The following is a 17,205-nucleotide window of genomic DNA, read 5'->3' as shown; positions in this document are numbered from 1 at the left end:
GCCTTTTATTGTTAAGAAAGTTTATCTCAATACAATGTTACAAAATATTTCTGATGAAAACTATTAATTTTGCCATTCTTGTTTTCATAATTAATGTAGAACTGCTAAATTCCACGAAGCACACGTTTTTTTCCTTAAAAAAAGGCCACATATTAATTTGCGATTAACAGCGAGTTAACTAAGGACAATGCGATTAATCGCGATTAAACATTTTAATCGCCTGACAGCTCTAATATATACTGCATATAACCTTTATTTATACAGGTTGGTCGATTGAGAACATTTTCTCATTTACGACGACGACCTGATAACACAAAAAAATACATTTCCCGGAGACACTTGGATTTAAACTGCCCCTTCAAATGAAGGGGAAAGAGGAGGAAGGGAAGAATTTGGATTGGGAGTTATGAAGGGATAAATTGAAATACCTCGGAGGATTTTTAATTTCTAGATGGTACCAAAGAGGGTTTTTTTTTTTGGAAAATTAAAGATGGAGACGTTGTTTCAAAGTGAAAGTTTGACAAAAAAAAAACAGTTGTGGTTGTAGAGTTAACCTGGTGGTGAGTGTGTGTAATCAAAGTTTTCTTTTCCCATATTTGTAAGAAAGCATGAAAATTGCTAAATTTCACTCTTTGCCACAAAATGGCCGCCAAGCTGTAGTTCCTTTAGCCATCCCATAATAATTTCAAAACTTCCTTTGGATATTCCTGATATGCGTGTTTTGGTTTCATAAATGGATTTAAACCTTCTTTTACCGTTTACCGCTGCTATGTCGTCATCATTTTTTACTAGGTGAGCGCAAATTTTGGCACATTTTTGATTAAGTAAATGGTAAATGGCGTATTCCTGTGTAGCGCTTTTGTACCCGTCTTGAAGGCCCAAAGCGTTTTACAGTCAGACCCATTCACCCATTCATTCACACTAGGGCTGCCACAATTATTCAACTAATCGACGACTAATCGAGTATTAAAGCCAAAGATTATTTTAATGGTTGATTAGTTGTTACTTTATATTATATGGAGTGAGAGTGTAGTAAGGTTGAAACTAAGTTATAATAGCATTGTTAGCTTTTGGACTATTTTGGCATTTATTATGATTTTTTAGGCTAATTTGGAGTTTAGCTAATATTTCAGCATCATGCTAGTTGTTTTGGCTAACTTTGACTTTTTTTGTTGTTTTTAGGCCAATTTGGCATTGAACTAATATTTTAGCTGGCTATCAGCTGTAGTGTTTTCATTTATTAGCTTCAGCATCTTCTGGTATCAACTTCACCGTTCTTTGCTATCAATTTCAGCATCTTCTGCTATCTTTAGCGGCCAAATTGAGTTTACAGCATTCACACTAGCATTGTCACAGGTAATGCTATACATCTAGTTTTTAGTTCCGTTAAAGCTAATGATGGTTAAGGTGTGCGCTTTACATCCAGTTTGTGCATGACCTGATTAGTCGACTAATCACCGATTATTTTTTTCCAAAACTATTAAAATGATCTTTTGTTGCAGCACTAATTCACACACTGGTGGTTGCTCCATGGCCAAACACTGGCGCCAACCTTCCACCAGGGGCACTGTGGCGTTCAGTGTCTTAGCCAAGGACACTTCCACAGATGGGCGGGCAAGGCGGGAATCTAACCGTCAATCTTCCTATCAGGAGTCGACCGCCCTACCGGTCCTTGCAGAACAATAAACCCAAAGATCAGGAGACCAGATTCAGATACTCACCCTGTTAGCCGTCACTGCCAGGTACTGAAGATTCTGCAGGAAGCCGATGTCTGCTGGGATAGTTGTTAAGTTGTTGTGGCTCAAGTCCAAGATACGCAGCTTGCGGCAAAAAAACAGCTGGCTGGGGATCTTCTCGATCTTGTTTCTGTTCAGGTAGAGCTTTTCCAGATTGTTTAGGGTGCCGATCTGGATGGGAATGTAAGCGATCTGGTTGTACCAGAGCTTCAGGCAGACCAGACGGTGGAGGTGCTGGAAGCTGATGATCTCCTCGATGGTCTTCAGGTTGTTGTCCTTCAAGTCGATTTCCTGCAGGTTGTGCAAACTGAAGATGGAGTGTGGGACTCGCTCCAGATCACAGCGAATGAGCTCTAGCTCCGTCAGATTGACCATCTTCTTCAGGCTGTTCAGGACCATCAGCTTGGTTCCTTCATTGTTGATGGACAGCTTTTGGAGGTGCATGCCCACATCAGTCACTACTTGAGGTAGCTTGGTTAGATTGCTTTTCAGACGAAGAACTTTGAGCCTCTTGAGCTCCCGGAGGCCGTCGATGACGATGTAACGGTTGTTCTCGGCGCTGAGGTTCCCCGTCAGATGAAGCTCACTGAGATTCTTTAGGCTGTAGATCCATAAAGGGATTTCTTTTATGTCTGTGAACTTGATATGCAAGGACTTCAAGTTTTCACGCAAAAAAGCCAGAGCAGGCGCTTCTATTTTAGCTGGGGTGTGATAAAGCCACATCTCTCGCAGGTTAACCAGCTGGGCGATAATGGGAGGAATGGTGACATCAGGAATCAGCTCCAGCTTCAGAACCTCCAGCTCCATCAGGTCAAACACGGTGTCTGGGATGCCACTCAACATAAAGAGGTGCAACTCCAGCTTCTCCTGAGAGTTCTTGGTGATCCTCTGCCTGAGCTTATCCAGAGTCCACTCGTTGTTGAGGTTGAGCTGCCTCAGCTTGTTCTCGCTAACTTCTGACAGGAAGACGGCGAAGCGTTTGGAGTAAAGCGGGTCATACTGGTCGATCATGTGCAACATGAACGCAAAGTCGTTCTTGACGTCCGGTATGTCGCTGTAGCTGCTCTCTTCCCGAATCGACTCGAAGGAATACTTCTTCAGAGAGCGACGCAGCATCCAGCAAAGTGTGTACATGCAGATCAAACCGTAAACCACAACCAGGCTTATGTAGAAACAAGCTAGGATTTTGAAAAGAGTCGCTAGCGGGTGAGCACAGCGGTAAACACTATAACCAGTCAGGCTCTCTATGTTAACAGCGCAGTCCACGCTGAATTTGATGTCGTGCACGTAATACCCTGTGTAGCAGATGATCAAAACAAACTTGATGACTTTGATGATGGTCTGGCGAATGTACAGTCGGTACACGATGTCTCCTTCCTCCACGTGAATGCGGAACTTCTTCACCTTTTCAAACAGAGCTTTGGCTTGCTCGCCTTCTTTTTTGTCCAAGACTCCCGTTTCTGTCCGATCAACGATGCCCTGCTCGAACCGCGTCTTTGTCCTTTGGAGCATCGGGACGCTCGCTTCCACGTCTTCACTTATGACCGATTCTTTGTGGTCCACTGAGCCGTTCATTTTCATGGGTTTCGGGTCGCTTTCTTCGACCACCGTCTCCGACAGAGCCCTGGTCGTCCACGGAGAGTCGAAGCATTTCAGCAAGATGGAAACAAAGTGCTCCAGTTTGGAGCTAGTCCGAGGAAACTTGAACCAAAAGTTGCTGCAAGCTAGAAAAATAAGGGTGTGAAGTAATACTAAGTAGGGAAAGTACTTGGCAAACCAGTGCAGTCTGTTCTCGTAGCACACGGCATCAACGTAGTTGTACTGGTGTCGGTCCAAATCATACTGGATCCCTTTGGGTTCCATGAACAAGGACGAGGATACAGTCGAGCTAAAGTTCTTCTTGCAGGTTTGGTTGACGACCCATTTGCAGGGCAGGCAGATCATTTTGTCCTGAGTGATCTGCAGCGTTCCTCCAAACACGGAAATCATCAGCATGACGATAGAAATGTAGTCCGTGAACACGTCCCACCATGGCTTCAGGATGCGGTAAGCTGGCTGTGTATCCACGAAGTACCGCAGTTCAGTGATGGGTATCATGGCTTATCTGTAGTGGATAAAACAAAGAAAATGAATATTAAGGACGGATTTAATCTAAAACAACAAAATGTTATTTTTTTGTTTCTATTTGAAGATAATTAGGTTTAAGTATCTTGCTAAAAGTCATACAAACTGGACTGGGATTTGACCTCCAGACCAACACATCTGCAGAGTTACACACCACCATGACAAAAAAACAAACAGAAATCTTTTTTTCCATAACATGTGAACTAGATCATAGATTTAACACATCAAGGAAGGCAGCAGATAAAACATCAGTGGATCTGTGATGTATATCAGGGGTGTCTAACTCAATCGCACAAGGAGCAAAAATCCAAAACACACCTTAGGTCGCGGGACGAACAGGATAAACATTTATTGAACGCACTAAAACTACATTTATAAAACTTTAAAACCACAACTTTTTAACATAATTATGAACTAGATTTAAAGCATTACCTGTGATAATGCTAGTGTAAATGTTGTGAGCTGAATTTGGCCACTGAAGATGCTGAAATTGATAGTTAAAAGCAGTGGAGCTGATAGCTGAAATCAATTAAACTGATACCCAGCTAAAATATTAGCTAAAAATAGTCTAAAAAACAAACAAAAAAACTTAGGTTAGCTAAAACAGCAAGCATGTTGCTAAAAAAATTGCTCAACTTCAAAATATCCTAGAAAATGGAAAAAAATCCTTCATTAGCCAAAACAGCTGGCAGGTAGCTGAAACATTAGCTAAACTCCAAAACAGCCTAAAAAACTTAAATAGAAAATCCTAAATTAGCCAAAAAAGCTAGCGTGTAAATATTAGCCTATCTCCAAAACAGCCTAAAAAAAATCAGAGTAAATGTTGTAAGTAAATTCAGTAAGTTCCAGTCACAGCTCCCGAATGTTCCATATTATTGTGTTGGCCTAAACACTAGTGCTGGACGAATCGATCCAAAAAGTCGATAATATTGATCTCAAGTTGGTATCTGATTGATACCGGCCCACATATATCGAGTTTTTCCACTTTTGTTTGAAACTTTTCTTTATGACTCTCGCCAGTCCTGTGAATCTCAGCAGCAGATCTCACGGTGCATGGATGCAGGGTGCATGGATTATTCACCCGATTTCCACTATTTGAGTTGTTTTCGACAAGTTACTTTTCACCTGTTTTTATTGTTCTATTTTAGAGTAGGATTATTTATATTTTTACGAGTTTTTTTTTTTTTTTTTTTTTTTTTTAATCGTTCAACATTTTGATTTATTTTTGTATCATAGTTACTTGTTTCTTTGGGTTTGTAGATTGCTTTACATTCACTTCTTCACTTTTTATTTAATTTCAAGAAGTTTTTATTTTGACAAACTATTTTCCATTTAATTGAAAATATTTTCCTAATTCTGTTTTTATGTTTACCAAGTAATTTAAAAAAAGGAAACTTACAACAAACCATTCAGGGCAATTAAAAATAATTGAGATTTTGAGGTTCATGTCACATCCACTGCATTTAGGAAAAATATCAATATTGGTATTGATACCAGCGATATTGACCGGTGTTATCTACTGACAGCCACAGCTATAGAGCAAGACAGATCTTTATTATTTTAACAATGCTTTTGACATTATAACTTCACTGTCCTTGTGTAAAAAAATCATTTCACATTTAAGATATAAGCATGATTATTTTTGCAGACACTTGAATCTAATTGTTACACATTTATGATTTTGAGATAAACCTTGGAAAAATAAAAATGATATATTCATAAATAAACTGGAACAAATTTAATTTATTCATAAAAAAGGAAACGTTTAACATTCCTGTCATTTTTACTAACCATTTCAACAAACTTGTTTAGTTTGTTGATCTTTAGTAAAATAAAAAAGAAAGCCTTTACCAGTTTTCTAAGCAGGTTATCTAAATGCTAAAAGGGCTTTTCTGCATAGACAGACCTGAATAATTTATCACCTCCAGCACCATTTCTGCAGGAAGACAAACCTTTAAGCCAGTCTTTCAATATTATTTAGTACATTTTCTCCAAAAAGGTTCAAACTAAAATACTTTTTATTCTTTAGAACTATTAATAATGAAAATTTTTAAGCTTAATACGTTTGTACAAGATTTATAAGTGAGTGTAAATGCTATTACCACAGTAAAAATGTGTTCTTACATGACATGAAGCTTTTAAGGTTAAAAAAAGATGAGCAAGATTTAAAAAACAAAAACAATAGGACAAATTTTACCTAATATATGTTCACAAATCAAAAAGGGGAAATGTGTGAAAACCCTGAAAATTCCCTTTGACACAATAAATTGTGAGATCCACCTATCTAAATTAATCCAATTTCATTTTAATTTGGATGTGATTCAATGGATTTGATCATATTTAGAATTAAAGACAATGTTTCTGTATTAACAACATCAAAAGTAGGTCAATATTTACGTCTGTGGCATTTTCCTTTTTTATTAATGACTCGTCTCATTTATGTGAAAATGTCAAATTCAAATGTTTGCTGATGATTCTATCCTCTTTGCTAGTTCAAAAACATTAAAAGGAAGTCTCTAATCTCCTTTTATCAAGAGTCTCAATACAATAGTGGCTGCATCATCCAGTCTTCTATCATATTTACCTAAAACTCTTTGAAATTAACAAAACGGTCTTTAGACAACAAAAATACGACTGTTTTCTGAGAAATTAAAGTCGTCACAGAATGCAAGTGAAGTGATATTTTTTATTAAAATATATTCAAACTATCAAAATTTGATCTAAAAAATGTATCTAATCTAAAAAACTAGAAAACTTGCATTACCTGCGATAATGCTAGTGCGAATGCTTTTTGCTAGCCGCTGAACATGTGGAAGTATTTTTTTGAAAATAGTGACGCAAATGATTTTAATTGCGGATGGAATTTGCTGAAAATGCAAAAGCTATTTGCAAAATGTTCAATTTGCTAAAAAAAAAAAAAGAAATTTTGTCAAAGAATTAGCAAAGAGTGCTGAAGTTGGCCTAAATTTCTAAAAAAAAATTAGTAAAATTGCCTAAAAACCCCTAATGTATGCCAAAGGTTTTTTTGACAGAAAACCCATATTTCATGTTTGCAAAATTTAAAAAAATATATAATTGACTGGGTTGAGAGTTAAAAAAAAGTTTAAACTTGCGTGTTTGATGTGAAGTGTTACGTGCTCTTGCTCCTCCTTCCATGTCTCACTTTAAAAAGGGATTACACCGTCCCAGAGGAGACTGGGAGCTACAACACTGTAAACTAGAAAGATCCGGAAGAGTCTGCCAGCATCCATAAGGAGTGTCACACAAAGGAAAAACCAGTCCAGCAATTATTGACCGCTAATCTTTTTAATTTTTTCAAGTATTTATTATTTTGTATTGTGTTTTAACTGTTGTTTCCATGTTTAACTATGTTGTTTTACTGGTCATGTAACTGCAGATGCAAACTAGCAGTGTTGCTATATTTCTGAATCATTGTAACCACATCCAATAATATGAACCGTCCCTTTACAAATACAAATAAATTAACTAAATAAAATCAGTTTTTTATCCACCACTCTGTAATTGACTAATTATTTCATAGTTGATGCAAAAATGGTTAAATAACTAAAAAAGTCTTCAAAACATGATTTATATGATTGGAAATATTATCTAAAAAAAGAAAAATAATTCAAAAATTACTGTAGAAAAATAACTGAGGATAAAATACGAGTGAAATTAAAGCAAAATAGATATGGGGAAATTCCTTTACTCACAAATCCACAGCTGAACAGAGCCACTCATCCTTTAGCTCAGATGTTACGTGAGTCAAATGAAGCACTTCAAATCACGCTCCCGCTTTGTGCGACTGTACTCCACCCAAACCGTAAACTAGAGAAGCCACTCTTCTAAAGATGATGTTCCGTTCTGGCCGCTTTCACCCAAACAACACAAGCGCAGAAGGAGCCACCTTCTCCCCTGCTCTCTATTCTTAGCTATTTCCGTTAATAATACTCAGAGTATTGTCTGTGGGGCCTTGAACAACACCTCCCTCGACCTTCAGGAGGAGATCCTGTTTACCTTACAGATGCTTCTGTCTCCAACCAGTGTCTCTCTGGAATAGTCTGTCGTCACCTTTTGCCCTCCCACCGCCCCAAAGCCACACACACAATAAGGGGTTGGGGTTCGGCATTCAGGACAGCTGGCACTTTGTTAGGAAACGAAAAAGTAAATGTGTCAAAGTCAAGGGCCGGGGGCCGGATCCGGCCCTCCGGGTAATTCTATCCGGCCCTCCAGATCAATTTTTTTTATTGCTATTAATGTCCCGATGTTATCTTGTACTGATTTCTAACTTGTATAATTTTCACAAATTATATTTTTATGGAGAGTGAAATATTGAAAGTTATTTAAGGTTTAAGGTGATTTATTCTGGAATAATATTCCTGCCTTTTTATTATTCATAATTAGGTTAAAAAGTTATGGTTTTCTAAGTTTTAGAAATTGTCTTTCTGTTAGATTATTTTGGCTATTTTGGAGTAAAGCTAATATTTCTGCTAAATGCTGGGTATTTTGGCAAATTTAGACATTTCTCTTTAAGTATTTTAGGCTATTTGGAGTTTAGCTAGTATTTACATGCTAGCTGGTTTGGCTAATTTTTTAGGACATTTTAAAGTTTAGCTATTTTTTTCAGCTACATGCTAGTTGTTTTGGCTTATTATTTTTAAATTTGGCATTTAGCTAATATGTTAGCTGGCTTTCTGCTTCAGCGCTTTCAGCTATCAGTTTCAGCATCTTCAGCAGCCAAATTCAGCTTACAGCATTTACACTAGCATTATCACAGGTAATGCTATATATATAGTTCCAGTTCGGCATTTACTAAGATTTTTAGGCTGTTTTGAAGTTTATCTAATATTACAGTTACATGCTAGATGTTTTGGCTAATTTAGGCTTTTTTCAAATTTTTTTAGGATAGTTTGAGGTTTAGCTATTTTTTTCTGCTACATGCTAGTTTTTTTGGGTGAATTTAAGCTTTTTTTGTTTGCTTTTTAGGTTGTTTTGGAGTTTATCTAATATCTCAGCTTCATCCTAGTTGTTTTGAGTAATTTAGGCTTCAGGTAATGCTATATATTTAGCTCATAATAATGTTTAAAAATTATGGTTTTAAAGTTTAAAAATCTACTTTCAGGGTGTTCAATAAATGTTTATCCTGTTTCAGTCCGTGACCTAAAGTGAGTTTTGGCCCCTTGTGTGATTGAGTTTGACACCCCTGCTGTAAAGTAAATGCTGCACTTCCAAACAAGAAGATTATGAAGTGTTTTCAGACAAACCTAGCAACATTTCCAGCGTTGAGGTCGGATTATTTGGTTGATGGAGGTCCAGCAGGTATGCATACAGGTCCGTGTGGAAGTGTTATCTCCGTCTCAGCTCCTGATGATGGCCCCAGCTGACCTTCCACTGTCTGTGCATCCAATGCACTTCATGAACGATGGCTGTTAACATGGTTGAGCAGGAGACCTGAAAAGACATTAAACACATGGATATGACATTCCTGCTGTTGTTTTTCCCACTATGCTAAGGGAATGTTCCCGTGATAAATGATTCAGTCAAAAGCGTTTGTATGAGCTGTGACAAAACATAAGGCGACAGGTTGTCAAAGTGCTTGATATATCGTAGGATCTAAAAAGCAGAGTCGCCTCAAAAAACTTAAAATAGGCAACTTATAGGTAGAAAAATAGCAGGAAAAGCCTTAAAATGTGACTGGGGTTAGAGGGGAATTTACCCAAACTGTATTCCGAACACAAAGGAAATAAAACTTGTTAAAATCTTGTTAGCGAACAAAGCTAACCTCTCATCAGAGATTAAGCTAACTCAGCTACAAAGATCGCCGGTTGTTCTCTCTCATCGGAAGTTTACATCCGCAACTAAATCGTACATTTTGTCCGAAGCTACGTTTAAATAAGGTGTACGAATTTGTAAGATACTAACTTACTATATACGATGTCCCGAAAAACTCCAATAATTCTCTGGAAGCTAAAATGTGTAAACAAGTGGAGTTTGCTGGAGGTAGCCGCTTAGCTAGCAAGCTAATGTTTGTGAAGTTCCACCGACACAAAGCTGGGACGTTTGTGGCCTCCGACCGCCAGGTGGCGCTGTGACGCCAACAACCGTAGAAGAAGAAAGCGGCTTCTTCTACTGTGAGGGATGGAGACGGCCGTGTTTTGACTTTGAAAATTATAAATATTCTGATTTTACTTCAAGGAATCTAAAGGATTTTAAAGGGAGACATGTTTTTAAGAATCGGACGCTCGTCCCGGGCTGTACTGCTCTGTCGGTGCTCAGCAGCGAGCGGACTGTGTGTTCCAAAAGCGACCAGAAATGTCAACTTGACAGCTCCGAAAAGGAGGGAACTTTCCTATCACCCCAATGAAGTATTTTTATTTAGGACTTGCAGCACAAGTCAAGCTAAATTGAACTGTTGGAACTGTAAGCATCTTCTTGACAACGTCCCTGCATTCTTCTGCAACTCCTGCAAAGTAATTCAACCCCCAGAAGAAGGGGCTTCCTATTTTAAGATCCTGGACTGGTGAGTTTCTCTGTGGTCCAGTTGAACGTCCACAAACTGGTTTCTGCATTTTACCCTCTGCTGCCTCCCTGCAGTGACTACACTTTCTCGCTGGATACACAGAAGTTGCAGAAAAGATACCTGGAGCTGCAGCGGTCCCTCCACCCAGACAACTACAGCCAGAGATCAGTGGTAGGCAGGAGATCAGCTGTTGGTTGAGTCACTGTCCAGTCTCTCTGCAGCACAGGGGGTTCATATTTTTGGCTAAAGTCTTTGCAGTTTGACTTATGGAATAGCTCCAGACAGACTGCAAATACAAACTTTAATTTTGTGTCAAATAAAAGTTCACATTTTCAGTTTCTCTGTGCAGCTTTCCTTATGATTAGATAACAAACTTCTTGTGCTACTTTAAAGAAAATGAAAGTCTAAAAAGTGTCACACCAGCACTTTATCTCTTTCATGCTTTACTTTTTTATAATTGTTAGAAATGTTGGTAGCACTGATACAAAAAAAGGTCAGAAACTTTTACAGGGAGGAGGTGTAATGAAGAATAAAGTCTACATCAAAAATCAAAATAATTGTGAAAGAATAAACATAAAGTAAGTAAACTTTATTTATGTGGCACTTTATAGGAATAAATAAAACATTTTTCACAAAGTAAAACAATGAAATAAAACTAGGGCCGGGAATCGATTAAAAAAAATTTACTAAGTAATAGCAAATCTGGAAAAAAATAATCGCAAGCCAGCAGGAAAACATGGAAACAGTTGGATGATGGGAAGTCAGAGCAGGCTTGGGTCGACGTCGCAGCTCCAGTTCCGACGTAGAACAAAAGAAAGAAGAAGAAGAGAGCAGGCTTACTCCATGTCAACAGTCTCGCTCACAACTCAGAGGTGAATTTCTAATGAACGCCTGGCGCTTTGCAGAAACTATGTCCAAGAGAAAGACACAAGTTCTTTGATTTGGACTAAAAACGGCATAATTAGAATCCAAAACCAACACGAACGCTTTGAAAATCAAAGTGGGACTGAAAACAAGATTATTGTTTGGTTTTAAAAGTTGTATTTTATACAACTCTCCCACAAGCATCACAAATACATAAAATATATGTTTATGGTTTGTACCTAGTTAGACTTTTAGCTGCATATCAATCGTTAGGAAATGATTAATTTACGGATGTGAAAGAGCTGATGTGGACACATTTATAATGTTTGTTTGTCCTTGGTTTAGAATCAGTCAGTAAAGAAACTGGCTCGGTTCAAGAATCGACAGCAGGTCAATGAAGTGGACTTGTGTCAACACGGCAGAAGGTCTTCAGAAATAAATGTTCTTTTTTGTCAGAAGTTTATAATTTATTTAACCTTTTAATGAAATCCAGGTTTAAGTTGATTTATTCTGGAATAATATTCCTGCGTTTTTATTATTCATAATTATGTTAAAAAGTTACAGTTTTAAAGTTAGAAAAATGCATTTTGCTAGGTTTTTGGACTATTTGGACATTTACTCAGATGTTTAGGCTTTTCTTGGAGTTCAGACAATATTTCAGCTACATGCTAGCTGTTTTGGCTAACCTAAGTTTTTTTTTCTTCCAGTTTTTTAGGTTAATTTGTCATTTAGTTAATATTTTAGCTGGTTATCAGCTTCAGCATTCTTACCTGTTAGCTTCAGCGTTTTCAGCTATCAGCTTCAGTGTTTATAGCTATCAATTTCAGCATTTTCAGCTATCAGCTTCAACGTTTTCAGCTATCAGCTTCAGTGTTTATAGCTATCAATTTCAGCATTTTCAGCTATCAGCTTCAATGTTTTCAGCTATCAGCTTCAGTGTTTATAGCTATCAATTTCAGCGTTTTTAGCTATCAGCTTCAGCGTTCTTACCTGTTAGCTTCAGCGTTTTCAGCTGTCAATTTCAGCATCTTCAGCGGACAAATTCAGCTTTCAGCATTCACAGGTAATGCTTTATATCTAGTTCATAATTATGTTAAAAGTTACAGTTTTAAAGTTTTAAAAATGTAGCTTAGAGTGTTTAATATATGTTTATCCTGTTCGGCCCGCGACCTCAGGTGTGTTTTGGATTTTAGCTCCTTATCTGATTGACTTTGACTCTCCTGATTTAGGGGTCTAGAAGATACATGGGTGGAGTTTTTCTGACTTATTACTCAGAGAAAATGTGAAGTTAATTGTGTTAACAAGCAACTTTCAGGACTCTTTTATGGTTCATTTTTTACCAGGTGTTTTTTTTTTAATAATTTTCTCACAGTTCTCTGCATTTAACAATACATTGTTCTACATTGTGGTCATTATTTACGTTTGCTATGACCTCAACTGAAGCTTTCATGCTTTTTTAGCCTAAAAACAGCAAATGCTGGCGTACCAAAGTGGTGCTGCTTACAGTATATTTTTGAACACAATTGGTGGTAATAAGTTGAGCATTTGCAGGAGCAGAGGTGTCAGAGCGTGGCGTGTGCATTGCCTCCACGCCATCCATCACAGGCCGGGCTGGCGGACGGGACGCCGCTGGATTTGAGTGAGCGCTTTGGACCAAACCCTAATGAGAAGGCAGCGCTGATGACGTCAGCTGTCAATGCTGTCACCAAATAAAGTTGAGAGTGAAACTATTTCAGGGGGGGACACATGCCAGCAAACCGTTTGAAAGGTTATGGTTGGAAAACAAGCCGAGATGTGAGAGAACAGCAAACCTCAGAACGATGGTTGACTGAGGAGAGTTTGGGTCATTCTGGATGATTGAACCCAAAATGAAGGTCAAGCTTATTATTTTAAATACGTGAGGATGAAACTTCAAATGTGAAATTTTTCTAAAAGATTTTTACATTTTGGAAAACAATCTTTTTTTCTTTCATTTGAATCTTAATGTTATGAAATGTAGTTCTCATACTGACTCATCATAACTGGAATTCCAAAGGTTGGAGCTTCTTAAAGTCCAACTCTGATCATCTTTTGATCTATTTTCAAAGCATTCCAAGAGGTCTTTTCATTAGGATTATGACGTTTATAGTAAAAAAAGGAAAGGACATAGTTTCTGCAGAGCGGCAGGAGTTCATTAGAAATTCATCTCTTCCCCTTCCTGTTGCTGAGAGCTCTCTGTTTACACGCTCCTGCTAACCTAACATTACCTGCCAACAAATCAATACCAGAGCTTTCCAGCCGTACAGTTCTGATCCAGATTCCAGCTCAGACGAGGAAAACAAAGACGTTCATGGATCTATTTGTCTGTGATGCATCGGAATGGGGCGGAGCCAGGAGCTTGTGGCCCCGCCCAGCATATTTTCTACATCATAAATAGGATCTTGTGAGCTTTATTTTCTTTATTTTCATCTTAAAAGTGCCACAAGAAGATGTTAAAAACACTAAAACACAACTTTCATCAGAGATGGTCTTTGACAACCACAGATTTTTAAAAGCAGAACAATTCATGATAAGATTCCTTAGCAAGATTTACACATTAGCAAACATTATTAATGTGTTTACAGTGTGTTAGTAAGACATTTATTAGTACAATAAGCCAAATAAAGTTTATTAACATTAGTAAGATTCATTAACATCTAAAGTGAGAACATTGTCTACAAACTCCTTATAATAAACTGCTTACAAGCTTAACGGATATATTTACGATCATCAACATTATATTGAGTGTTTGCAGCACCTCATCTAAAGTGTTACCCAATTTTTAAGTCATTGTCAGCATATCTTAATCACTTAAAAACGTTCAAGACTTCATGGTCCAAATTCAACGTTTTTTGTACAACTTTTAGGTTCAAGAGAATTAAAATTCTAGACCAAACTCAATCAGACATGGGATCAAAATCCAAACACACCTGAGGTCACGAACCGAACAGGATAAACGTTTATTAAATACTCTAAAACGATGTTTTTAAACTTAAAAACTGTAACTTTTAACATTATTATGAATGAAAACAGGCAGGAATATTATTCCAGAATAAATAAACCTTAAATAACGTTCAATATTTTACTCTATTTTTCATCAACATTATGCAATTTAGAAATAAGCGCAAGATAACATCGGGGCGTAATGAGAATGAAATAAAATGATCTGGAGGGCCGGATCCGGCCCCCGGGCCTCGACTTTTATACATGTTCTAGATAAAACATTTTTCTTAGAAAGAGAGCTACTTCAAACTTAATAATTTAGCCGTAAATATGAACAGTAAATGCATGTTTTGTTACTTTTACTGCAGTAAAAACGAATGATTGGTAAATCTTTTGGTTTTATTTAACGAGAAAATTGAGTTTATGAGACTTTATCAGATATTAATGTGTTTTACTGTGTTACTATTCAACTCTAACATGTTTTTAAGGTAAACTATTATATGATTTTTGCTCATTTATAAAACAGATTCCAAAGCTGTGAAGAGTTTTTTTCTGTGAGGTGTTTTGTGTGGATGTTTTCTCTGTTTTATTTATGCTGCAGCTGTGGGGAAAAAAAACAAAAATATTTGGGCTGTAAATAAAAAAAAAAGGTTGCTTCTTTCAAGTATGTTTATTTGTACATACAGATATGAAAGAAAAAGAATCTGCAGAAACATGTTTAGTTTCTTGATAAAATGATGCATCTTTTATTTTCTAATTTCCATCTCACGTTGACTCTGTTATCTCTTTATTTCTAAATCTGCATTTAAAAACGAGTAACTGGAAATCTCTCAGTAGAATCTATTGTGGAGATGAAAGTTCGACGACAAACAAACGCGGTGCAGCAGTTTACGGCGGTCTGCGTGTGTTCTGTGGGCTTCTCTTCTGCATGACAGTTCAGCACCATCAGCTCCAGGTGCAGCAGAAATGTGTTGCTTTGCATGTCGTTTATTTTGTCCACGCAGGTAGAAAAGCTGATGTGTTCATGCTGCAACATGACAGCTGAAGGTGGATTCAGCTGAGAGTACGGAGGGTTTAGTCCTCATTTAAGACCTGCTGCCGCTGTTTTATTTATCACCACCTCTGGATACATATTCTTTATTAATTAAGCATCTTCCAGCCGTAGGGTTCTTCTTCATGACATGGAAATCTCACACGGTTGCGAGGCAGCCACCTCCTTCACCACTTGAAATACCTCGGCGGGCCGAACCCAGGGGCCGGAGTGTGAAGCTATTGATTTTCACCGGAGCTGACAGACTTGATAGCTGCAGAATGTACTCACATCTGCCCAGATATTTCACGACTCGTCTGCTTTCCACACATCTGTCATGTCAAACTGGCGCCCGCATCCCTTGAAGAGTCCCAAACTGCTCCTCTACAAAAGAGCGGCGGCGTGTCAGACCGCTAATTGTCAGCATCACGGCGGTCTGGGGCTCGACAGCGGCGCAGATTGGAATGACAAGGTGCAAAACGCTTACGAAGTTATTCCCTTTTGTCTGAGGTTGGAGGGGCTGTTCTCCACTGAAACGGATGAAGGTTTGGCTCATGACTGCCTTGACCTCACGAGGCTTTTGATACCGCTTCACCCAACAGACTTTCTGTTTTCTGCAGAGAGAGCGGGAGTTTTCAGAGAGCCAGTCGGCGCTGGTGAACAGAGCGTACAGGACTCTGCTGAAGCCGCTGAGCCGCGGCCTGTACATGGTGAGCAAAACGCTATCGGGTCAAACCGGGTCTGCTTAAAGCACGTGTGTCAAAGTCGAGGCCCGGGGGCCGGATCCGGCCCTCCAGACCAGTTTATTTTATTGTTCTCAGTGAGCCGATGTTATCTTGTACCCATTTTACTTGTATAATTTTGATAAAATATATTTTTATGTTGGGTAAAATATTGAAAGTTATTTAAGGTTTAAGTTGATTTATTCTGGAATAATATTCCTGCCTTTTTATTATTCAGAATTATGTTAAAAAGTTACAGTTTTAAAGTTTAAAAATTTGACTATTTTGGACTACTTTGGCCTAATTTCCCAGCCTGGGATGAATAAAGTATTGCTATTCTATTCTATTCTATTCTATTCTATTCTATTCTATTCTATTCTATTCTATTCTATTTAATAAGATTTTTTAGGCTATTTTAAAGTTTAGCTATTTTTTCAGCAACTTTGGCTAATTTAGGCTTTTTTTCAGTTTTTTTAGGATATTTTGAAGTTTAGACATTTTTTTTAGCTACATGCTAGCTGTTTTGGCCAAACTAAGTTTTTTTTTATTTTTGTTTTTAGACTAATTTGGCATTTAGCTAAGATATTAGCATCTTCAGCTATCAGCACTAGCATCTTCAGTGACCAAATTCAGCTTACAGCATTCACACTAGCATTATTGTAGCTAAAGCTATATATCTAGTTCATAATTATGTAATAAAGTTACAGTTTTAAAGTTTTAAAAATGTGGTTTTAGAGTGTTCAATAAATGTTTATCTTGTTTGTGACCTCAGGTGTGTTTTGGATTTGGCCCTTTGTGTGATTGAGTTTGACACTCCTGGCTTAAAGTGAATTAGAAAATAGATCACACTTTAAGTTTTGTTTTTAACTTCAAAGTTACATGTTTTTTTTTTTATTATTATTATTTTCAATCTTTTTTTTTCAAGTTTTCTAAAATTTGGTTCAGTTTTCACTATTATTTTTTCAAATGTTTTAATTTTTTTTTCAAAATTTCAATAATTCGTTCAAGTTTTCAATATCTATCTTAGAGTTTAAAACTGCTTTGATATTTGTATTTTTTTTCAAATGTTCAATCAGTTTTTTTCGTTCCCTTAAGCAGATCCTGATTTGACCCCATAGAAACCCCTTCCTAACGCGGTGATAAATAGTTTATGGTCATCACCGCGGGCTCCGACCGTCCTCCTCCTGACAGGCGAGTCTGACGGTGTGTTTCAGCTGCAGCTGGAGGGGATGCATCTGGAGGAAGGCA

The 17,205-nt window shown here is 37.5% G+C and overlaps 2 protein-coding genes across 2 annotated transcripts in view; one reads left to right on the top strand and one right to left on the bottom strand.

The window, feature by feature from the left end:
* lrrc8ab (leucine rich repeat containing 8 VRAC subunit Ab) overlaps positions 1–9,938 on the bottom strand; it is a 12,062-nt gene extending 2,124 nt beyond the window's left edge. Inside the window, exons 1-3 of the mRNA XM_024274889.2 lie at positions 9,787–9,938; positions 9,125–9,311; positions 1,722–3,840 (exon numbers count right to left, since the gene is read on the bottom strand). Of these exons, the coding sequence (XP_024130657.1) occupies positions 1,722–3,833 (2,112 nt within the window). The 5' untranslated portion in view covers positions 3,834–3,840; positions 9,125–9,311; positions 9,787–9,938. The remainder of the gene's footprint in view (positions 1–1,721; positions 3,841–9,124; positions 9,312–9,786) is intronic.
* A 5-nt stretch (positions 9,939–9,943) lies between these two features.
* Positions 9,944–17,205, top strand: part of hscb (HscB mitochondrial iron-sulfur cluster cochaperone) — a gene marked incomplete in the record, with an annotated part of 10,397 nt that continues 3,135 nt past the window's right edge. The window contains 4 exon segments of the mRNA XM_024274890.2: positions 9,944–10,380; positions 10,455–10,551; positions 15,856–15,945; positions 17,172–17,205. Of these exon segments, the coding sequence (XP_024130658.1) occupies positions 10,082–10,380; positions 10,455–10,551; positions 15,856–15,945; positions 17,172–17,205 (520 nt within the window).

Source organism: Oryzias melastigma, linkage group LG9 (assembly GCF_002922805.2).
Source record: "Oryzias melastigma strain HK-1 linkage group LG9, ASM292280v2, whole genome shotgun sequence".
NCBI lineage: Eukaryota > Metazoa > Chordata > Actinopteri > Beloniformes > Adrianichthyidae > Oryzias > Oryzias melastigma.
This window is presented reverse-complemented; position numbering and strand designations above follow the sequence as displayed.